The 22,800-nt window shown below is 41.9% G+C and overlaps 1 protein-coding gene across 4 annotated transcripts in view; it reads left to right on the top strand.

Moving 5' to 3' along the window:
- bicra.S (BRD4 interacting chromatin remodelling complex associated protein S homeolog) overlaps positions 1 to 20,855 on the top strand; it is a 55,456-nt gene extending 34,601 nt beyond the window's left edge. For 3 of the 4 annotated variants that reach the window (XM_041575329.1, XM_018233350.2, XM_018233349.2), the window contains 11 exons: positions 1,208 to 3,151; positions 5,423 to 5,725; positions 8,433 to 9,128; positions 9,950 to 10,220; positions 10,852 to 10,961; positions 11,053 to 11,178; positions 14,154 to 14,203; positions 14,660 to 14,808; positions 16,807 to 16,901; positions 18,476 to 18,578; positions 18,770 to 20,855. In XM_041575329.1, the coding sequence (XP_041431263.1) occupies positions 1,208 to 3,151; positions 5,423 to 5,725; positions 8,433 to 9,128; positions 9,950 to 10,220; positions 10,852 to 10,961; positions 11,053 to 11,178; positions 14,154 to 14,203; positions 14,660 to 14,808; positions 16,807 to 16,901; positions 18,476 to 18,578; positions 18,770 to 19,974 (5,052 nt within the window). In that variant the 3' untranslated portion in view covers positions 19,975 to 20,855. The remainder of the gene's footprint in view (positions 1 to 1,207; positions 3,152 to 5,422; positions 5,726 to 8,432; positions 9,129 to 9,949; positions 10,221 to 10,851; positions 10,962 to 11,052; positions 11,179 to 14,153; positions 14,204 to 14,659; positions 14,809 to 16,806; positions 16,902 to 18,475; positions 18,579 to 18,769) is intronic. The other variant, XM_018233351.2, reaches the window with a different exon arrangement.
- Positions 20,856 to 22,800: the final 1,945 nt, after the last annotated feature.

Here is a 22,800-nt window from a genome sequence, read left to right as displayed (position 1 = left end):
TCAGCACTACAAATGCCAAGAAAACCTTCAAATCATCAAATAAAAATTTTATTTTGCCCTACACATGTGCCCACTGTCTAGGTAAGTTGCCATGAGTCAGGAAATGTAGGGGGGAAGGAGGGGAGCCCCAAAAATGTTTTCGATCTTTTTCAGCCTATCACCCATAATGTAGAAAACACGCCAGCATTTTTTGGGACTTAGAAAAAAGAAAAAAGTTTGACTTTTTTTGAAACAATCCCTATCTACTGGTCTGAGGTGGCGAAGGAAGTCTAGCCTAAAAGGTAGCGTTCAGTACACTGCGCAAGTTAGTGAATTTGCGTAGTTACGTCGCTAACGAAAATTCGCCTGGCGTAAGGGTGCGAAGTAACATTAGCGAAACTACGCCAGCGTTCATTAGTGAATTTGCGCAGTAACGAAAATGCCAAACGCTAGCGAATTAACGCTAGCGTTCGGCGCTTAGTGAATTTGCCCCTATATGTCTTGTTGGCCTTTGGAAGCTACAGATGAGTTATGTCATTTTCTAGTCGTAAAGACTAATACAAAATAATTGTCCAGTGTATAATAACTTGTGCCAGTGTGTTTTACTGAGCGATTATTCATAAAACGAAATGAAAAAAAGTGTTTTATTCTTTCTTCTGAAGTGTAGTTCAGAAAAGACTAATAATTAATGGCTGTGTTCTCAAAGCATATTGAATGCCTCTTATAGCTACACCGACAGGATGGCTTTCACTGTGCTAACCATTAATATTTTAACATAGGGGTTCCCCACTGCATTCCCTGAACAACCATTAGTGCTGCTGGCAAATGGTCAAAGACCAGTTAATCTGCAGTTCCAGACATCATTACTTTAACTGAACTGTTGAGAGCAAAGATCGTATATATTTCATATTTACTGCATGATACGTTTCTCAAATAGTTTTAATAAGAAACTGGAATATGAATAGGAGAGGACCTGAATAGAAAGCTGGACAGAGTCAAAATAATTAAAAAAAATATGAATAGGAGAGGACCTGAATAGAAAGCTGGACAGAGTCAAAATAATTAAAAAACTATAAAAAATAAATAATGAAGACCAGTTGAAGAGAATTGGTTATTCTATAACATACTAAAAGCCAACTTGAAGAACCACCCCTTAAAGGTGACCGCACTCTACAGAAAATCTCTTGAATGTTTATAAAAATATTTTTTTTTCTGTTTTTTGTTCCAGCTTCACGTTCAGGAAGCTCCAGGAAACCATCTAACAACAGAACCTAACCCTCCCACCGCAAGTGTAGATTTAGACTTTTTGGAAGATGATGACATTCTTGGGTCTCCTTCAGCTGGCAGTGCCAGCCTTGCTAGTGCTGATCAGCCCTGTGATATCCTTCAGCAGAGCCTGCAGGAGGCTAACATTACAGAACAGACTCTGGAAGCTGAGGCAGAGTTGGACTTAGGCTCCTTCCAGCTCCCTAACCTACAGCCGGTGGTGCAGGCCACCCCGGATGGGACCCCCCAGATATTTTCTGGAGGAGCTGACCTTATTGGGCTGCAGCAGCCAGCAGTGCTGACCCATCAAGCCCTCGTGCAACAGTCTGTAGGGGCAGATGCGGTCAACAAAGCTATCAGTGTGCAACCTTTTCTTCAACAAGTTGGCCTTGGCAATGTTACTATTCAGCCAATCTCTAACCTCCCTGGACTACCAAATGGCAGCCCTGGTGGGGCACTTGGCATTGGGCAGATACAAGTTGTTGGACAGCAGGTCATGGCCATTAACCAACCTGCACAACAGATTATTGGCAAGCAGGTGCAACCAACTCAAGTTGCTAACTTACCTGTGGGCAGCTACTTGGCAGGGACAAACACCGAGCAGCAGCAAGTCACACTTACATCAAGTGGAGTATCCCCACAGAACACAGGATTAGTCTTGCAGAACAAAATCCCAACAGTGGCGACAACGCTTAATGGAAATTCTATGTTTGGTTGTGTGTCCGCAGCGCAGTGTACACAATCCCTTACAGTTACATCTAGCTTAAACAGCCAGGTTATTATACAGCGAACTCCAACTCCTATTCAGCCAAAACCTGCTGGAGTCCTGCAACCGAAACTGTTCCAGATATCACCCAAATCTTTTACTCCAAACAATGCTACACTTACCATTCAGGGAGAGGCTGCACTGCAGCAGTCAAAGACTCAGCAGAACTTGGCTTTTATGACTGGCAAATCAGGACAAAATGTGGTGCTGTCCAGCTTTCCCCATGGGCTCCACACCAATATGTTTAAACAGCCACCCTCACAGCATCAGGCCCTTGGCAAGCCAATGAGTGTTCAGCTTCTAAACCAAGGCGGTAGTATTGTCATACCTGCCCAGCATGCCCAAGCTATGTTGCAGGGGCAAAATCAATTTCTTTTGCCTGGCCAGCTTGCAGGGGCGTCTGCCCTCCAGGCCAATATGGCAGGGCAGATCCTTGCTGCCTCCCATCCTAGTGGACAAGCTCACATCATTGCCAGCCAGGGCCCAGGAGGCCAGCTCCTCAACCTTACTAACCAGAATATTGCAAGCCAATTGAACTTGGGACAGGTCCTCGCATCGCAGAATGCACATGGCACAGCTCACATCTTGTCAGGGCCAATACAGCTGCAAGCTGGACAGGTTGGCCAACCCACCTTGTTTCAAATGCCTGTGTCTTTGGCTGGGAGCCTGAGCACTCAGAGCCAGTCATCAGTTGCCACATCTTTGAATCAAGCAGGGCAGACAGTCATCCAGGGGGTAAATTTACCCAACCATGTTGCAATGTTTAATCCGTCCGAGAATCTTGGGCAAACCGTTAGTATCCAGCAAGCAACTGCTGGCAGCAGACAGAGCCCAGGCATTGTGCAGCAGCAACAGCAGACTCAGCAAGTTGTCCAGGGGGCCGGCATCCATCCCAATGCAGACCAGCCCTCTATTTTGACCGTCCAAACTGCACAGCAGGCTCCTCAAGGCCAGCCCCAGCTTCAATTGAATGTACAACAGCAGCCACAACCTTTAGCTCCCCCACCACCTCAGCAAGCTTTACCTGTCCAGTCTCAGCCCAGCCCCAGCTTGGCCACTAGCCCGGACAAGATTGTTCTGGGTGGAACACCATCGGGTACTATCCTGAATGCAGAATCCATGCAGATGTTTTTGCAGCAGGTAAGTGTCTCTCTATAAATCCTCTAAAAGATTATATTGGGGTTGCATGAGTGATAATTTTACTCTTATTGTTCACATGGACCCCATGGAGCTTTCATTGTGACATTTGATAACATTTAATAAAAGTGTTTAGGCAGAGACAGGCGTAAATGTATGAAGGAAAAGGGAAAAGTCAGTAGGCAAAAATAAGGGGCAGATTTATCAAGGGTCGAATTGAAAATTCAAATTCAAATTTTCGCTTTTTTTTTTTATGGTCAAAACTGTCAAATTTGACTAGGGAGTTATTCGAATTCGATTAGAGTCTTTTTTAAAAAATTCAAATTTGATTTTTGACATTTATCATACTCTGGCCCTAAAACCTGCCGAATTGCTGTTTAAGTCAATGGGAGACGTCCAGGGATCAATTCGAGTTTTCGGGTCGACTTAATTCATCCGAGTTTGAAAAATTAGGGGTTTGTTTAATAAATTTCGAATTTAAAATGTATGGGAGTTTAGGTTTTTTTTTTTTTAAAAAACTCACATGAATTCGAAATTAGACCTTTGATAAATGTGCCTATAATTGGCATAGCTGTCCAAGTTTTTATTTTTTCAGCCCTGGAAAGTTTTGTTTTGAAAAATATGCCCCAAAGTTTAAATTGCAATGCTATGAGTAGCCATTAAAAAAAAAAAAAAAAGACACTGGTGACAAAACATGTTCAACTGACCATAAAATGCATCTATTCTACAGAATTTGCAGGGAAATGATCTACCTCATCAAGGATCCAACATGGAGTAATTTCCCTGTTTAGTTCAACAAACAACAAAAAAGATTTTTCATGATTAAAATTATTGCAGAAAAAGTATGTTCAGCAAAACCATATTTTTGGAAGACAATGGTACACAAAGGTGTTTAGCCCAATTCAAGAGCCATGTGTTTTAGCTCACCTAAAATGGCAATGTGCCTGAAACAACTCCCCATAGCCTTACATGCAATTGCATTAAGGTGCCCATACACTGAGCGATCCGCTCGTTTGGCAATGTCGCCAAACGAGCGGATCTCCCTCCGATCCTAGGGCCCAACGATCGGATCCTAACGATGCCTTAATGGGCGGTCGGATCGCGGGATTGCATCAATGAATAGATGCGGCCGCGATCCGATGGGATTTTCTGTCCCATCCGATCGAGATCTGGCCGACTTTCGGCCAGATCTCGATCGGTGAAGCCCGTCTGGGGGCCCCATACACGGGCCAATAAGCTGCCGACACGGTCTGTCGGCAGCTTTTATCGGCCCGTGTATGGCCACCTTAACTCATTGTCTTTAACATTGTGTTTTTGAAATCTGACCTAGGGCTAGACATATTGTCCGTTTCCCAGCTGCCCCCAGTCATGTGACTTGTGCTCTGATAAACTTCAGTCACTCTTTACAGCTGTACTGAAAGTTGGAGTGATATCACCCCCCCCCTCCAGCACCCAACAACAGAACAACGGGAAGGTAACCAGATAGCAGCTCCCTGGTAGATCTAAGCACAGCACAATAGTAAAATCCAGGTCCCACTGGGACACATTCAGTTAAATTGAGTAGGAGAAAAAACAGCCTGCCAGAAAGCAGTTCCATCCTAAAGTGCTGGCTCTTTCTGAAAGCACATGACCAGGCAAAATGACCTGACATGGCGCCTACACACCAATATTACAACTAAAAAAAAAAAAAAACTTCCTAGTTCAGGAATGACATTTTTTTATTGTAATTATTTGCCGTATAAACAGTGTAATTTAGAAATAAAAGCTACATCATAAAAATCATTTAAAGGGTAGCAATGCCAATTATATAAGCAAAACTTTGTGCGAATGAAATCAGATCTCAAGAATTGCCAGAGTTAATCATTGTCACCCAAATTACATGGATTTCATTCATTTCTACAGTGAAAGGAGGCAGCCTAGATTATCCCTTTTAACCGAGGTGCATTTAGTTTTCTGCACAGATTAAAATGACCCCTCTAGTGGCCTCATATCAGAACTGAACTTGGAGTGGTTCTTCTGTACCTGCATGGCCTGCCAGATGTAAGATGATGTATGTGTTCATTTCTATTGGAAATCATGGGCTATATACACTTTCTTGTAAACGTTCATGTATCACAGATTCTCCTTTGTATTTGTATGGCCGCTCTTTCTGGAACAGGTTTCCCACCTAATCTGGTTCGTGCCTGTGCAAAAAAAAAAAAAAAAAAAAAATGTTGAGTTTTATGTCAGAATATGAGTTTGTTAACAGAAGGTCACTGGTGTTGACCATTTCAGAAGGATCAGCAGTTTTATGAAGCAGCCTTGAAAATGCAGCAGGAGGGCAGCCTGGTTCAGACCTCTGCTGCAACACACATACCCATGCCAATCTACAGCCTAGCAGCTTCCGCCAGCACACTGAACAGCAGCAGTACCACCACTACCAGCAGTAGCGTCCCTGCATCCGTCATAGTGAGCAGCAGTGCCTCCCAGCTCAACCGTGAGCTAGTCCAGAACCACGGAACCGCAGCGGAGCCCAAAGGACAGAGCCACATACCTCATTTCCCATCCAGCCAGTCTCAGCAGGCTCTGACCTGCCAGGTAGCCACTCAGTTACTGACACACCCCCTCAAACTCAGTCTGCTTCAACCCAAATCTTTCTCTGGCTACCCCTCTAATTTTCTTTCTACCTCCCTCTGGTGGCAGTTTCTGACCTCCTCTGCGCTCCTTACTTTCCTTTATTTAGTTTATATTGGCATCTAAAACTTTCCGAGCCACCAGCCACCATTATGCAATTTTTCAAATGGGTCCTTTTTAATCTGAAATCTACAAGCTCCTTATTCTTGCCATGTTTACATATAATTCAGATGGGACCTGTATAATTTGCCATATTTCTACTGCTGGCTGCATAGGAGAAGGAAAGCTACCGAAGCAGTATATTGCCTATAGATTAGCCACAATAGTGCAAGCTATAAGACTATATTTATTCTGCAGAATGCTTTACTATACCTGAGTAAACCGCTCCAGAAGCTCTCTGTTTGTTTAGGATAGCAGCTGCCATATTAGCTTGGTGTGGCATCACTTCCTGCCTGAGTCTCTCCCTGCTCACTCATAGCTATGGTCTCAGATTACAGCAGGAATGGAAGGAGAGAGGAGCAAACTGAGCATGCTCAAGCCCTAGCCCTGAAAGTTTAAGATGAAAACAGGAAGTCTGATACAGAAGCCCATGAGTACACAGTATAAGGAAAGAAATGCTGTGTTTTTTTTTACAGAGGATTTAGAGCAGCATTACTTTGAGGGTTTACTGGTGTATTTATATAGACCTTTCTGATAAAGCTTACTTAATTTTATTTAGCCTTTCCTTCTCCTTTAAAGGGGTGGTTCACCTTTAAATTAACTTTTAGTATGATGTAGAGAGTGATATTCTGAGACAATTTGCAATTGGTTTTTATTTTTAATTATTTGTGGTTCTTCAGTTATTTAGCTTTTTATTCAGAAGCTCTGCAGTTTGCAATGCCAGCAATCTGGCTGCTTGAGTCCAATTTACACCAGTAACCATATGTTGATTTCAATAAGAGACTGGAATATGAATAGGAGAGGGTCTGAATAGAAAGACGAGTAATAATAAGTAGTAATAACAATACATTTGTAGCCTTACAGAGCATTTGTTTTTTTAGATGGGGGTCAGTGACCCCCATTTGAAAGATGGAAAGAGTCAGAAGAAGGCAAATAATTCAAAAACTGTAAAAATGAAAAAACGAAGGCCAATTGAAAAGTTGCTTAGAATTAGCCATTCTGCAACATACTAAAAGTTACTGTAAAGGTGAACCACCCCTTTAATTTCTTTGAAAAAAAAAAAAAAAGGGCTGTGCAAAATCTTTGCATTCCTTGATATTAATATCCATAATCCGATGCTGATTTCGACAACTCCAGTTTATACAACACTTTCAGGAAATTCTGTAAATTTTTCCAAAGAATAATCTCCTGATTAATTCAATAAATCCCCCTTTCGTATCCTGTAGCTGGACAGAACAGATTATCTACTGGGCCTGTTTTGCAAACATAGGTGATAAATTGCATAAGCGCAGTTGCAGCAAACCCACAATTTGTTTTCTGCTACAAGTTGAAACTTAAAGGAGAAGGAAAGGCTAAAATTAGGTAATCTTTATCAGAAAGGTCTATAAAAATACACCAGTAAACCCTCAAACTAATGCTGCTCTGAGTCCTCTGTCAAAATAAACACAGCTTTTCTTTCCTTCTATTGTGTACACATGGGCTTCTGTATCAGACTTCCTGTTTTCAGCTTAAACCTCCAGGGCAGGGCTTGAGCATGCTCAGTTTGCTCCTCCCTTTCCCCTGCTGTAATCTGAGCCCAGAGCTATGAGAGATCAGGGAGAGACTCAGGCAGGAAGTGATGTCACACCTAAAATGGCTGCTGCTATCCTAAACAAACGGAGAGCTTTCAGGGCTGTTTACTCAGGTATGGTAAAGCATTCTGCAGGATAAATATTGTGTTATAGCTGCACTAATCTGTTTGCAATAAACTGTTTTGGTAGCTTTCTTTCTCCTTTAAAGAAAATACCTTATTAGTTACTATTGGCAATCTGAGCATTTATGAACTGTTTTAGAACGATCCTCTGTTCTTCCCCATCCTGCTTCAACTCGCATCTTTCCTTTGCTCTGCTCACAATGCTTGTACTTTTTACTAATTCCTGCCCAGTGCTGCTGATGCTGCTCTCTCCTCTGTACAACTCTTCCTCTGAAATTTCGCTCAGAATAATTTTCTCTTTCACGCAAACGTTTTGCTTCTGTTGTATATTGTTTTGTACCACGGTGTTGGGTCAGTGTTGAGTGATGAGACTCCATCATTTTACAAGAGCAGAAAGTACTATACATTGTGAATGTTATAAAACGCCAAATTTAACCTTTTTAAAACCATTTTCCCCTTTGAGTCCCAGCTCTTGTAGGTAATATTGGAGACCTCATTCACTGAAAATGCGATGATTGGAAATATCGGTTTTGATTAAATATGACGATGTTTCTTTTTATGACCTGAATGTGCCGTTTCTTAAAAGGCTAATTGAAGTTAACTTTCCTTAGCATTTTTCATGTGGGAAATAAGTACAGATTAACTAGAACCCACACCAACTATAGGAAAATGGCACATTCATTATTTCTGTACAATAAACATGTTTAGATTTTTTTTTTACATTGCTTCCTTAGATTGTTCAAACTGTTGTTTATCAACAGAATAACTAGTGGGAACATTCACAAAGACTGTTGTGTGATAAGCTATTTCTTCTTTCAGATTCCATCCGGACAACAGAAGCTGCCCGGAGCCTCCCCATCCCACTCGCTACCTCATCCTCCAAGCCCACAGTTGCAGCCTTCCTCCTCTCACCTTTCTCAAATGCAGTCACCCCACCAATCTCGTCCCCCCTCGCAGCCACAGCCCCTTTCTAGACCACCATCGCGTCCCCATTCACGCCCTCCATCTCAGCCACAGAGTGTTTCCCGCCCTCCCTCCGAACCCCTCTCCCGATCCTGTACCCCCCAGATGCAGAATCTGTTTGTCATTCAAAACCAAATTGCCTCACCACATGGGTCCTCACAGCACCCCTTACGTCCCCCATCTCAACCTCAGGTACAGACTCCATTTGCTTCCCATCAGCAGTCAGATATTCCACAAACGTTGTCTTCCCCTCAGCAGCACATTCAGCTTCAAGTTCAGCTGAGCACCCCTCAATCTGAGGTTCGAGCAGGTGTCCCTGTCTCCTTCCAAGCCACTCCTCCTTCATCAGATCCCCAGACCCATTCATTCCAACTACAGTTTCAGGCACAGACCCCTATCAAAACCTCCATCTCACCTCAAACTGCTGGTCAGCCGCTCCATCTCACTACGGAGTCCCAGCGTTCCTTCCAGATGACACAAAGCCAGATACAGGCACTCTCTCTCCAAAACTCCATGCCCCAACAAAAACAACTGTTGGAAAGGTATCAACAGGTATGGATATTTTGTGTATGTACATGTTTCACTGTATCCTGTAGAGCAGTGATCCCCAATCAGTAGCTCGTGAGCAACATGTTCCTCTCCCAACCCTTGGATATTGCTCTGTCTCCTCAAACCAGGTGCTTATTTTTGAATTCCATACCCCAGATCCGAACTGGCTTGAGTTTGTAAGCCGAAACATTGAAATAAATCTACCAGCTTTTTGTTCACTTATCAAGACCTATGTGTGCGGAAGTTTTTTTTGCTTTATAGATATGACTTTTTGTTCCAGCACCTAGGCATCACCATGGCTATCTGAGTGCACCCATCTAGTTATATGTCTATAGAGAGAGAGAGAGAGAGAAAGAGAGAGAAAGAGAGATAGATAGATAGATAGATAGATAGATAGATTAGATAGATATAATCAGATATAATCAGAACACCCCTTTAACTGGTGACGTAAAAAGAGCAGCAGTGATAAGAACCCAACCACCATTTTTTTGTTTTTTATTCCAGTAAAATGGGCTGATCCTTTGGATTTTATTTTGTAGTTCCTTTAGCAGATGCGAAAAATATTTTTTAAGCCAGAGAATGTGCTAAGAACTAGCTAAATGATTTTGCACCAAGTTAAGTCTGATTTGTATTCTGCAAGTAATAAATGTATATGTTGTTCTAGGGATTTAAGTTACACTTAATAAAAGGATCTGTTTCATCTTTAGTTGCCTTTTAATTATTCTTATTACATATGATGACCCTTTTTTTCCCTGAAAAATGAATTTTGTGGTGTACCTGCTGCTTACTTTGATGTAGCAAAACAAATATTATTTTCGTTTCAGATGCAGCAGTTGCAACAAAGTCTAATGCTTCCCTCCCAGCAGCAAGCAACCAGCACCCAGACATCCCCGGCACTTGGAGGACAGTACAGTGGGCAGGCCCCCTCTGTGCTGACCAGTGGACAAGGCCAATCTGTGCCCACCCAAGGCCCTCTGATTGGGCATTCCCCTGGCCAAGTATTGGTGCAGCCTACCCCTGGAGGAAGTAGCCAGGCAGCACAACTTTCAACACTACTTCAGCAGCAACAGACAACGGTTCTGGTCAAAAATTCAGGTATGTCCAGCCACCTTGGGATGCTAGTCTGTGCCCCTATTCCCTGTCATACAGGCATGCCAAAGTCAGGTCCGGGCCCAATTGTGGCCCTTTTTCAAATTTACACCGGCCCTCAGCCTCCATCGTGAAATTAATAATAATGCGGCCCGCCAGCATGATCAGGAATTGTGTAGCCGTAGCAGTCATATTTGGGCAGATTACTGAAATGATCTGTCACTTGGTCTATACTGCTGCCTGTGTGCTGAAGGTGTTAGTAATAGACACCTACTGGTACGTAGTGACGCAATGTTTTCGCATACTTCTTTAGGGCTGAAGGTGTCGATAGACGCACTGACGTGCCAGTACAGTAAAATAAAGAAGTATGGCGTCACTATGTTCCAGTACGTGTCTATTGCTAACAGCTTCAGCACACAGGCAGCAGTATAGACCAAGTGGCAGATCATTTCACTAATGTACCCAAATATTACTGCTACGGCTACGCGATTCCTGTAATTTAATGTTAATGGTTCAAAGAATGTCGGACTGAATGGTCGTCCCCCACACATTTTCACCTCCCCAAATCTGGCCCTCGTTGCAAAAAGTTTGGGCACCCCTGCTGTAATAGCTCCAAACTATTGTTTTTTATCTACAGGGCCTGCAGCTGCTACTGTGCCTCCAGACATGAATGTGTATCCTGGTTCTGTGGGAAAATCTGTTAGTGGACAGAGTAAATCTGTTGCAACTCTTCCAGTACAAACACAGGTAGGATTTTTACACCAGGATTATGTGCATGTTTTATCCCATTGTTTAATACTCTTCTGCTTTGACCTAACATATGCTTTTTCCATTGCAGGCCAAGACAGCAGTGTTCAGCTCGGTTTCTGGACTGAGCTTGGGCAAGGGCTCTCTTCAGATCCAGGTTGTTGGCAAGGGCATGTCTCAAATTGTTCCCACTGCTCAGACACCAGCCCATCCACAGGTTTGTTTCTTATCGTCTGTTGTTCCTTTTAAGAGTTCAGACCTATGTAAGTAAGTTCTGGCAGAAGTCACTCTAAGAAAAAACACACTAAGAAATTATATATATATTTTTTTTTTTTACAAGGCAACAGCACTCTCTGCTCTAGTAGAGCTTAATTTCCCGGTCAAAACACAGAAATATGGCTCTTAAAGTTACAATTGGAAATAATTCACTCTACCATATAAAATTTTATTCCTGAACCAACAAATTATTTAGCTGCACTATGAAACGGCTTTCTGACTGAGGCTTTTGTTTCTCCTACGCAATGTAACTGTAGGTGTCGCAGTGGGACTTGGATTTTTATTATTGAGTGCTATTCTCATATGTACCATGGAGCTGTAATCTTGTGTCAGGGAGCTGTTATCTGGTTACTGTCTCATTGTTCTATTGTAAGGCTGCTTGGGGGGGGGGGATGTGTAGCAGTAAAGAGAGACTGAAGTTTTTCAGACCACATGACTGGTGGCATCAGGGAAACGGACAATATGTCTATCCCCATGTCAGATTTCAAAATAGTCAAAATATTAGTGCTGCTCCAGCAGCTTCTCAAACTATTAATTGCAACCAGCCCACCTGCAACTAATCCTGTTGGAACCATAGTAACAAGAAATGCCTTTCAGAACACTCATCTGCTTAATAAAATGAATATAAAGCTGTTTATTAGATTGCATAATGTAGAGACATTAGTTGTAAATGTAAATATTAGTGTTTAAAGTTATGCACGCACACTTTCATTAGGTTTTTGTGAGTTTAAATAAGAAAACTTTCCCAGGTTTCAACCTTTATTCTTTAAAAACAAAATAATTTGAGTTCATTTTCGAACCCCAAAACGCTCATTACTGGTCTTAAGTGCTAATTTTCTCCATGTCGGCTTGGGGGACACAGGAGACCGTGGGTATAGCTAATGCCACTAGGAGGCAGGACACAACAGAATAATAAAAAAAGGTGACTCCTCCTCGGCTGGCTATACCCCCAGCAGTAAGCGGAGCCTGAATCAGTTTTTTGTTGTGTCCTAAGGAGGTTAGGACTCTCTCTCGATTACTCCTACAAATACACTTACAACTAGACACCGGAGAGTCTAAGTCATCTACACTAAGCTGTGTGTCTTTTATATCTCCCTACGGTGGATTCTGTCACTGGGGTCACCACAGCTAAAGGCAGCTCCGACCACCCAGCCTAACACACTCCTCCTCTACTTCAGGAAGAAGTCGACTGGCCAGGAGACAAGGACGAAATCCGGGGGCCCAGGGAAAGTCGAGTACTCCTCCCCCCGGGGATCCCATCTGCCCTCAGCAGCCCCCTTCCCACTTCAGGAAACCGGGCTATAGCTCCCTCGAGACTGTGCACCCTCCCCCTGCACCTTCAGGCAGAGCGCGTAACCTAAGCCTCCCAGCCGCCCCAGAGAAACCCATAGGGCCGGCCAGTTCTCTCAAAATTCAGCGCAAGAGCACATTACTTCCACAGCCAAAGACCCACTTTTCGCTTCGCATAGGAAAGTTTTTTTTCGTCCCTCACAAAACAAAAACACCATGCCCTCCCCTCCACGACACGCTCCCTCCAGCAGAGGACGTTTTGGAGGCAAGCCCAGATCCACTTGGCAAAACCGCAAGCCCTCCTCCAGACCTGCGGACAAATCAACCTCCGCGTGAAGGGTTACCTCCCCTGTCAGACCAGGTACCCCTAGGAAGAAGACTTCAACATTTTGCGGATACCTGGCTCTCCATTACACAGGACTCCTGGAAACATGAGGTAGTGTCACAAGGCTACCACCTAGAATTCTCCTCATGGACCCCTCATTGTTTCTTCATGTCCAGAATCCCTCAGAAACCAGCCAAACAAAAGGCCTTTCGTCTCGTGATCTTGCACCAGTTCACAGCCCTTCCCTCCGGCCTCACCTCAGCCCCTCAAGTCTTCACGAAGATAATGGCAGAAACGAGGGGATATCGATTACTATCTCAACGACCTGTTAATCAAGGCACCCTCCCTCGCAGCAGCGCAACGCTGCCCGCAGTTCAGGAGCTCGGATGGTGCATCAACCTCGAAAAGTCATCTCTGATCCCCAGCCAATCCATGATTTTTCTGGGAATGCAGTTCAACACAAGGACTCAGACAGTCTTACTACCACAAGACAAGATAACGAGATTACAAAGTCTCGTGAACACATTACTAACCAAGCCGACCCATTCGGCCAGACACTGCATGAAGGTCCTAGGGGTCATAGTGTTGACCATAGAAGCAGTACCATTTGCCCAGCATCACTTCCGAGATCTGCAGTGGAACATTCTAAAGTCCTGGAAACAGAAGTCCCTACTACAAGAGATTAGTCTATCACGAAAAACTCAAACATCCCTTCTTTGGTGGTCAAACTCCCACCACCTCTCCGCAGGAAAACGCCTAGGAGAACCTCAATGGCGGGACACAGGACTTCCCTCACCAGATGGAGGCTCCCTCTATCCGTCTGACATGGTTCTGGCCCTAGCCAGTATGTTATAGTTCAAGTTATTAAAATTACCATACAGTTATTCGGTTACTACTTTGTTACAAACTGATTCAGGCTCTGCCTACTGCTGGGGGTATAGCCAGCCGAGGAGGAGTCACCTTTTTTTATTATTCTGTTGTGTCCTGCCTCCTAGTGGCATTAGCTGTACCCACTGGCTCCTGTGTCCCCCAAGTGACTGAAGAGAACGGTGAGTACACAAAATCTCCTTTTTAAAAACATTACTGCCCTTACAGTAAATAAATTCTTGGTAAACTACTACAGCGAACCCGCTCTTTTTCCAGTATTCTCCTCATTAGAGAACTCATTTTATATTGTCTCTTTGTGCTCTGTTCTTTATATTGCAACTGCAAGACAAATGTTTACAACTTTGTATCTGCATTTAAGGATGACTATTCTCCTGTGTCTATAATGTTAAATGTCTTTCCTGCTATCTCTTTAGTTTGGAGCATTGAAAAAACTTCCTACACTACAGCCAAGCAAGGAAGCTTGGTGAGTATTTATAATGTCTAGTACAGAAACATGGGACAAGGGTACCCTATTTAAAAAGCATCCATGGTAAAATAAATCGATATTATATGCTCAACTTTGCATATTGTGCAAAAATATAGAGCAGTTACCCAAAATGATATGGTGTGATATAAAGGTTACTATTGCATAGTGATGACACTTAACATTATAAAAAAATAGAGCACTATTAGGAGTGGGCACAGGACAATTATAGAAAAGTATGGTTTTAAACACACTACACTGGTAGACTAGGTCAGATATACAAATGCGTAGGTGTGACAACACTACAAAGATGTAAAATTGTATAAGACAATTAAGTACAAAGTAAGCTTCAGTAGTGTTTCATGTAGTGTAGAGGTGGTGTGCTCTACAATGGGTGCTCATAGCAGTATCTTTCCATTCAAAATCATCTTATCTCAAGGCTTTTTCTCTCCTCAGTTTTTTAGAGCATTTGCATAAACATCAAGGCTCAGTTCTGCATCCTGACTACAAGTCTCCCTTTCACTCATTCGAAGATGCCTTTCATAAACTTCTTCCTTATCATGTATATCAAGGTCTTCTGCCAGCTACACAGGACTTAAGGAAGGGTGAGTAGGGTACCACCAAGATTTGCAAGCATCCACGTGTTCAGGCATATTATTGGAGCCAGACATCTAGATATGCAAATAAAATAATCTAAAAGATATATAGTAGGTTTTAAGAATGGGGTAATGGGGAAAAACGCAGTAAATTTACCCACAAAGGTTCAGCCCTCTGAAATGCACTTTTTTGGAATCTCTGCTCAGGAAGGTCTTCTGCCAACTACACAATGAGTAGGGTACAACCAAGATTTGCAAGCCTCCACATGCATTTAGGTATATTATTGGAGCCAGACATCTAGATATTTTTTTGGAATGTCTGCTCATGAAGGACTTTTGCAGAGGTGACAACCAGTATTCTGCAGATAGTTATATGCACTCCCACAGAGCAAAGGTAACTTTTAGGAGGCTAGTTGGTTGCTAATACTGTAAGAGAACATGTCTTCCATTCAACAAATCCTTTACAAGGGTAAAGGTGGCCATAGACTCCAAGATCCGCTCGTTAGGCGACATCGCCAAACGAGCGGATCTTTCCCCAATATGCCACTAAACGACAGGGCTATATCAGGTTAATCCGAACGTTCGGCCTACCATACGCCAAGGGGCTCCGACGGGTCGGTCGGGTGAAAATCAAACCTTCCCGATCGATATCGTGGCCAGATATCGATCGGGAAGACCCATCGGAAGCCCCCATACACGGGCAGATAAGCTGTCAAATTGGTCTAAGCGACTTGTCAGATATCTAGATCAACACAAAAGCAGTCATCGTCAATAGGATTTTCAAAAGGCCTCATACGTGGGCCAATAAGATGCCAAGGGGTATATTTATCAAAGAGTGAAGTTAAACATCCCCACAGTCCTCTAGAGTGAAATTCCACCAATCTCCATTCATTTATATGGGATTTTTAAAAGAGTATTTATCAATGGGTGAAAGTGAAATTTCATCCTTTGGTAAATACGCCTTTCAAAATCCCATAGAAATGAATGGAGTGTGCTGGAATTTCACTCTACAGGACTGTTGGGATCTCTAACTTCACTCTTTGATAAATAAACCCCCAAGTCTTTAGGGACCAAGCTGCTTTTACAAGCCTGTGTATGAGCAGCTTTACATTTCATTCTTTGTTTTTGTGTATTTTCCTCTTTTCTGATTCCCTGCTGTTTCTCTCATAACACCTCTTCTAGAACTGCTCCTTTATTTAGCTTTCCTGTATAGAGATTCATTTATGTGATAGTGGGCCTTAAAGGTGATCTGAATCCCCAAAAATAAACAACATACATTTACTCGGGATACCACTATGAGCACTGTGCAATTTACATTCATTTTCTATTTTAGCAGATTGAGATTTGCATTTTTAGACTGCCGATTGCCAGCTTTTGGCTCAACTGTGAGTTAACTCAATCTGGGAAATGTATTGAGAATTAGGGTTGCTGGCCTTCAAAAAGCAGTCAAGATGAAAGCCTGCCTAGTAGTATAAAACTGTCTGCAACTGTGCTAATATCTCAGAAAACACTTAAAATAGAAATTTCATGTAAACTACAAAAGTGCTTAGATGACAATACTGAATAAGTTTATGCCAATTAAATTTTGGGTGGTTTCGATCCCCTTTAACATTAATTACAGTACTGTACTACAGTATTCTAGGTCAAGCTGCAATTCTAATTTTCCATGGTTTTGATATTAACATGCCTTCCTCTGCAAGTCCTGGCCTTGAAATTTCAACTGGTGTCTGGTTGCTAGGACTTAATACCCTAGAAACCAAGCGGCAGCATTGACTATGAATTAGAAATTACCTTAATTGCAAGATAAGCAGAAAAAAACCCCAACCAGATAGAATTTAATTTGTAAACTGGGAAAACGCAAAATAGGTAAGATAATAAATTATTGGAAAAACAAATTAGGACCAGTTGAAAAGCTGTTTTAAATGAGTCTAGCCGTAACATAAATAATTTAAATTGTTTTATTAAGATGACTATTTCCTCTTGTAACTCTTTTTTATCTCTTGCTAGTTGATGAAGAATTTGAAGTTGTATCTACTCAGCTTCTAAAGCGCACTCAGGCCATGCTGAACAAATATCGCCTGCTGCTCTTGGAGGAATCCAGGGTGAGAAAGATTCATCATAAACCTGTAGCTCAAAGCTAACTACCCTCATTGTAATTATTTATATCTGTAACTGACACGGGTACTATTGATAACACAATCAGACCCAAGCACTGCGTATCTTGACAGCGCTATATAAATAAATGATGATGATGATGATGATAAATATCACAGCTTTAGAAATGTGTGTGACTTTTTCATTTAGACATTAAAAAGGCTCTTATGCATCCTTGTTAGGCACGGACTGAACTAAAACTTAAAGGGATTCTGTCATGATTATGATGTCGTTTTTATTTCTAAATTACACTGTTTACACTGCAATTCACTCTACAATATATAATATAATTTTATAATATTTAATTCCTGAACCAGCAAATGTATTTTTTAGGGATGCACCAAATCCAGGATTCGGTTCAGGATTCGGCCTTTTTCAGCAGGATTCGGATTCGGCCGAATCCTTGCGACTGGCTGAACCAAATCCAAATCCTTATTTGCATATATAAATTAGGGGCGAGTAGGGAAATCACGTGACTTTTTGTCACAAAAGAAGGATTTTTTCCTTTCCTGCCTCTAATTTGCATATGTAAATTAGGATTCAGTTTGGTATGTGGCCGAATCTTTCACCAAGGATTCGGGGGTTCGGCCGAACCCCAAATAGTGGATTTGGTGCATCTCTAGTATTTTTTTTAGTTGTAATATTGGTGTGTAGGCGCCATCTCAGGTCATTTTGCCTGGTCATGTGCTTTCAGCAAGAGCCAGCACTTTAGGATGGAACTGCTTTCTGGCAGGCTGTTGTTTCTCCTACTCAATATAACTGAATGTGTCGCAGTGGGACATGGATTTTACTATTGAGTGTTGTTCTTAGATCTACCAGGCAGCTGTTATCTTGTTTTAGGGAGCTGCTATCTGGTTAAATTCCCATTGTTCTGTTGTTTGGCTGCTGGGGGGAAAGGGAGGGATGATAACACTCCAATTCGCAGTACAGCAGTAAAGAGTGATTGAAGTTTATCAGAGCACAAGTCACATGACTGGGGGCAGCTGGGAAACTGACAATAAGTCTAGCCCCATGTCCGATTTCAAAATTTAAATACAAAAAAATCTGTTTGCTCTTTTGAGAAACGCATATCAATTCAGAATTCTGCTGGAGCAGCACTATTAACTGATACGTTTTGGAAAAAAAAGAAAAAAAAAACTATTTTCCCTTGACAGTATCCCTTTAAATAAAGAAGAAAGGTAGAAATGTTGTACATTACGTTTTGTGCTTCTGTACCAGCCCAAGGCAACCACAGCCCTTTAGCAGTAAAGATCTGTGTTTCCAAAGATGCCCCAGTAGCTCCCCATCTGCTTTTCTGCTGATTCACTGCACATGCTCTGTGCTGCTGTCACTTACTGAGCTTAGGGACCCACTCACAATATACAGTACACATAGAATAGAAATGTCACAATATAAGGCTGATTAGTAATTAATGCAGATAATTTACTACATGACCGCACAGAAACCAGCGCTTTACTTTAAAACAGAATCCCTTATAAACAATCGGAGCAACTAATTATGTAATACTTTTTAATCCGTGCAGAGAGTGAGCCCTTCCGCAGAGATGGTCATGATTGACAGAATGTTCATTCAGGAGGAAAAAGTAACTTTGTCCTTAGACCGGCAGCTGGCCAAGGACAGACCAGGTAAGATAATTCACATTGCTTCACCGCTTCTATACTTGCATAGTATACTATTTGTGTCTGTGCATTTTATGTTGATAGGCTACACCGCATATCCTTGTGTGTTTCAAAGGTACTAGTATTTGCTTTGCTTATCTGGAAAACATTTTAGAAGCAGTATAATTATATATTTTTAATGTTTCTCTTTGTTGTAGATGAATATGTATCCACTTCTTCCTCGCGGTCTCAGACATTTGTGCCCACTGCACCCTCTGTATCTTCCTCTCCTTGTCCAGTCCCAGCACCAGAGACCCTGAAGCCTCCTCTAGTACAGACTTCCACCCCAATCCACCCAACCAAGCTGGTGATTAAGCACAGTGGCGGAGGTTCTCCTTCTGTCACATGGGCTAAAGCGTCGCCATCCCTTGACACTGATGATGAAGCTCTTCCATCCCGCAGCAGACCTCCTATTAAGACATATGAGGCCCGTAGCAGAATAGGATTAAAACTGAAGATCAAGCAAGAGGCTGGGCTCAGCAAAGTTATCCACAACACAGCCTTGGATCCTGTGCATCAAAATCCTCCTCCACCACCTCCACCCCCTGCTCCACCTACAGTTCCTACCAACACTGTCATCAAAGCTGCTGTTCAGTCTACTCCAGCCTCCATCACTACACCAACTGGACAGATGAATGGTACATTAGAGCATTCTTTACCTGTTGAGAAGAAGCCTCTGGCGACATACTGCCGGCTACCTCTGCGCAAGACATACAGAGAGAACGTGGATGCCTTTGTCACGGGGAAACCAGCAGATAAGTTGTCAAAAATGGATAAGCCAGCACAACCTCCTACTGTGATGCAACAGGTAAAGCAGGAGGATGGATCGAGAAGCGTCATTACCTCCCATAAGACACAAGGGGGCTCGAATACTGAAAAGGCGAAGAAAGAGGAGAGTGCCAAGTTAGGGATTTACAGCCGAGTAGACTCTAAGATCAACAACAGTGACGAGAACCCTGGGGGGTTAAGGCATGATGTCAAGGATGATAACCAGAGCTTTTACAGAATGATTATTAAAACCGAACCTCCAGATAATGAGACAGAGCTGAACTGGGAGATGCAGCTTCCTTCTGCAAAAAGGCTAAAGTCTGAACATTTTGATGTTGATAATGCTAGCTTCTCTAGTGATAGTCCACAAGATGATACTCTAAATGAGCACCTTCAAAGTGCTATTGATAGTATTCTCAACCTACAGCAGCCCCAGAGTGGTGGAGGAACAAATTCTCTTCTCCGCTCCTCTACCCAATCGTCTTACCACCACTCTTCGTCGTCTTCTCCGTTCTCCTCCCCGGTCCACCGCACAGACTCTTACCTTACCCCCAACCATAATGGAGGCCTAGGTACCAGGACGTTAAACAGATAACGAGGGGACAATGTAGAACTGAGTGAGCTATGAGATTTTAATCAATGTGTCTGGCTGAGGAGAAAAGAGTTTAAAGGGAGTTTGCAAATGGGACATGAAATGCCAGATTTATCTGCAGCAGGGGGCAGTAGACTCTTATTCTCAAAATAAGCCTCAATATTTTCCATTCATCAGTGTTCAACTGTGAGTGGTTTTGCAAGAAGATTGTGCTGCCCCTCCTGTATTGCTCCTTGTGAGGACGGCCTTTAAAATTGGAAATGCGCATTGATTTCTCCTGTCTGTGCAGTCAAAGATTTTAAGAACATATCCAGTTGGTTATCTGTTGCCTTTAAAACTTAAGCTTTTTTTTCTTTCTTCCTTTACTTCTTTCCCCCCCCTGTGTTCTCCTTTCTCATCTCAACTTGATGAACTTTCAAAGCGGGGGGGAAAAAAAGACCGACCTTGACAAAGAGACCAGATTTACTAGAGAATGGGACTGGCCTATAAACAAAGCATATTAAAATTATTATAATGATTATTTCTTTAAGTTATTCATACAAGAAGTCAGGGGATTTTTATGTTCTATGTCGTATTTCTTTATTATTTTTTTTTTATATTATATTCCTGTCTGGGGGAACGAGCAAATGAATGCACAGCGCTCAAGGAGAAAAAAAAAAAAACTGCATCCATAAATGGGATTTTTAACTTTATGATTATTTTTGAATTGACCATTTTTGTGAGGGTTCCTCTACAGAGAGGGTGGAAACTTTGAAGGGTGATAAAAAAATCAAGCTCCCCAGAATTGTTTCAACAGAGACTTGTTTCAGCTGTAGGGTTTCTTGAGAGTGCTCATTCACTAATGCTGCAAATAAAACCTCTGCAATTCAAAAAAAAAAAAAAAACAGAAAAGCAAAACAGTCCAGCTCCTAAGAAGCAACTCCTACGAATACTTAAATCTTGGTTCCTTAGGGTAGTTGCATTTTTATCAGCGTGCGTCCAATTATTAGGCATTGGAACATACGCGAAATGGGTGGGTGGACCTGACCGACAAGGTCTTGGTAGAATTTGCACAAAGCTAAGAATGTGACACTATTTATCCTAATTTAAAGGGATACTGTCATGGGAAAAAAAAACATTTTTTTCAAAATGAATCAGTTAATAGTGCTGTTCCAGCAGAATTCTGCACTGAAATCCATTTCTCAAAAGAGCAAACAGATTTTTTTTATATTTAATTTTGAAATCTGACATGGGGCTAGACATATTGTCAATTTCCCAGCTGCCCCAAGTCATGTGACTTGTGCTCTGATAAACTTCAATCACTCTTTACTGCTGTACTGCAAGTTAGAGTGATATCACCCCCCTACCCTTTTCCCCCTGCAGCCAAACAACAGAACAATGGGAAGGTAACCAGATAGCAGCTCCCTAACACAAGATAACAGCTGCCTGGTAGATCTAAGAACAACACTCAATAGTAAAAACCCATGTCCCACTGAGACACATTCAGTTACATTGAGAAGGAAAAACAGCAGCCTGCCAGAAAGCATTTCTCTCCTAAAGTGCAGGCACAAGTCACATGACTGGGGGCAGCTGGGAAACTTACAATATGTCTAGCCCCATGTCAGATTTCAAAATTGAATATAAAAAAAAATCTGTTTGCTCTTTTGAGAAATGGATTTCAGTGCAGAATTCTGCTGGAGTAGCACTATTAACTGATGTGCTTTGAAAAAAACATATTTTCCGATGACCGGATCCCTTTAATGTTCCGTTATCAATGTGCAGAAAACCGTTGAAACGCACCTTTAATTCTGCTCTGGTGTAACCAATATACCGTCTTCCTTCATCCCATTCCCAGCCTAGCGTGTGCCGACTGGGTCTATCTGATCATGAAATCAAAGTTTTATTTGTTTCAAAATGGAGCAGATATTCCTGCAGTTAAAAACAGTATCCTGTAAGCACCCAAATTGGGCAAACTTCTGGGAGGGAGATGCAAATCGACCCTATATGTCCTTAAAATGTTTTTTTTTTTTTTATTATATTAAATTTAGTAAAATAAAGTTTATTGGATACAGAAGTGATTGTCTTTCAGCTGCGAACAAACTATAGATAAAGGCCGAAAGCAACAATTTGGTGATAAAATGAGATTTAATGGAATTTTGAAGGATTATCATTGGATGGGGTGCAGGCTGACAGCCTAGAGATCATAAATTAACATGAAAGTTGGAATGTTCGGGCAGCCGGTTATATTGTAGCCCCAATTAAATACCCCTCGCTTTTCCAGGAGAGAAATACTCTGAGCCGATTCAACCCTGTACAAATACCCCTACATCTATTTTTATTTTCTTGTGCAAAGCTTATGAAGTCTGTAAGGAGCCATCTTGAAGCCTACACCCTCCCCTGTTATGTATTAATCTGTGCCATCTCTGAAAGTTTTGTTTCACCCCCATCAACAGACCCCCCCCTCTCATTCATCATCCAAGCCAATATTACAGTCTGAATATAGTACTATAAAAGGATTTGTACTGTATTTATAATGTATAATGACTTTTTTAAAAGAATGATGTACATTTAGTACTGCTGTGTAAATTAAATTTGCTCCTCTTTTTAAAAACTGTTTTTTTTGTTTTTTTCCTGAAAAAATGTTTAAAAATACAGAATCGAATACAGAGAGTAAATGATTTATTGTTTGTTAGCACAGCACAAGGATTCCTTTTGAATACTGCAGTGTTACTGGACAAGTGATCTTGAAAAAGACAATTACAATTGTCTGGCATGTGTTCTCTACAGAAAGGTAAAAATAAATACTATGTTAAAGGATAAGTAAACTTTTAAATAAGTGAATGTAAAATT

Source organism: Xenopus laevis, chromosome 8S (assembly GCF_017654675.1).
Source record: "Xenopus laevis strain J_2021 chromosome 8S, Xenopus_laevis_v10.1, whole genome shotgun sequence".
Taxonomy (NCBI): Eukaryota; Metazoa; Chordata; class Amphibia; order Anura; family Pipidae; genus Xenopus; species Xenopus laevis.
Note: the sequence above shows the minus strand (reverse complement) of the source record. Positions and strands in the feature narration are given on the sequence as shown.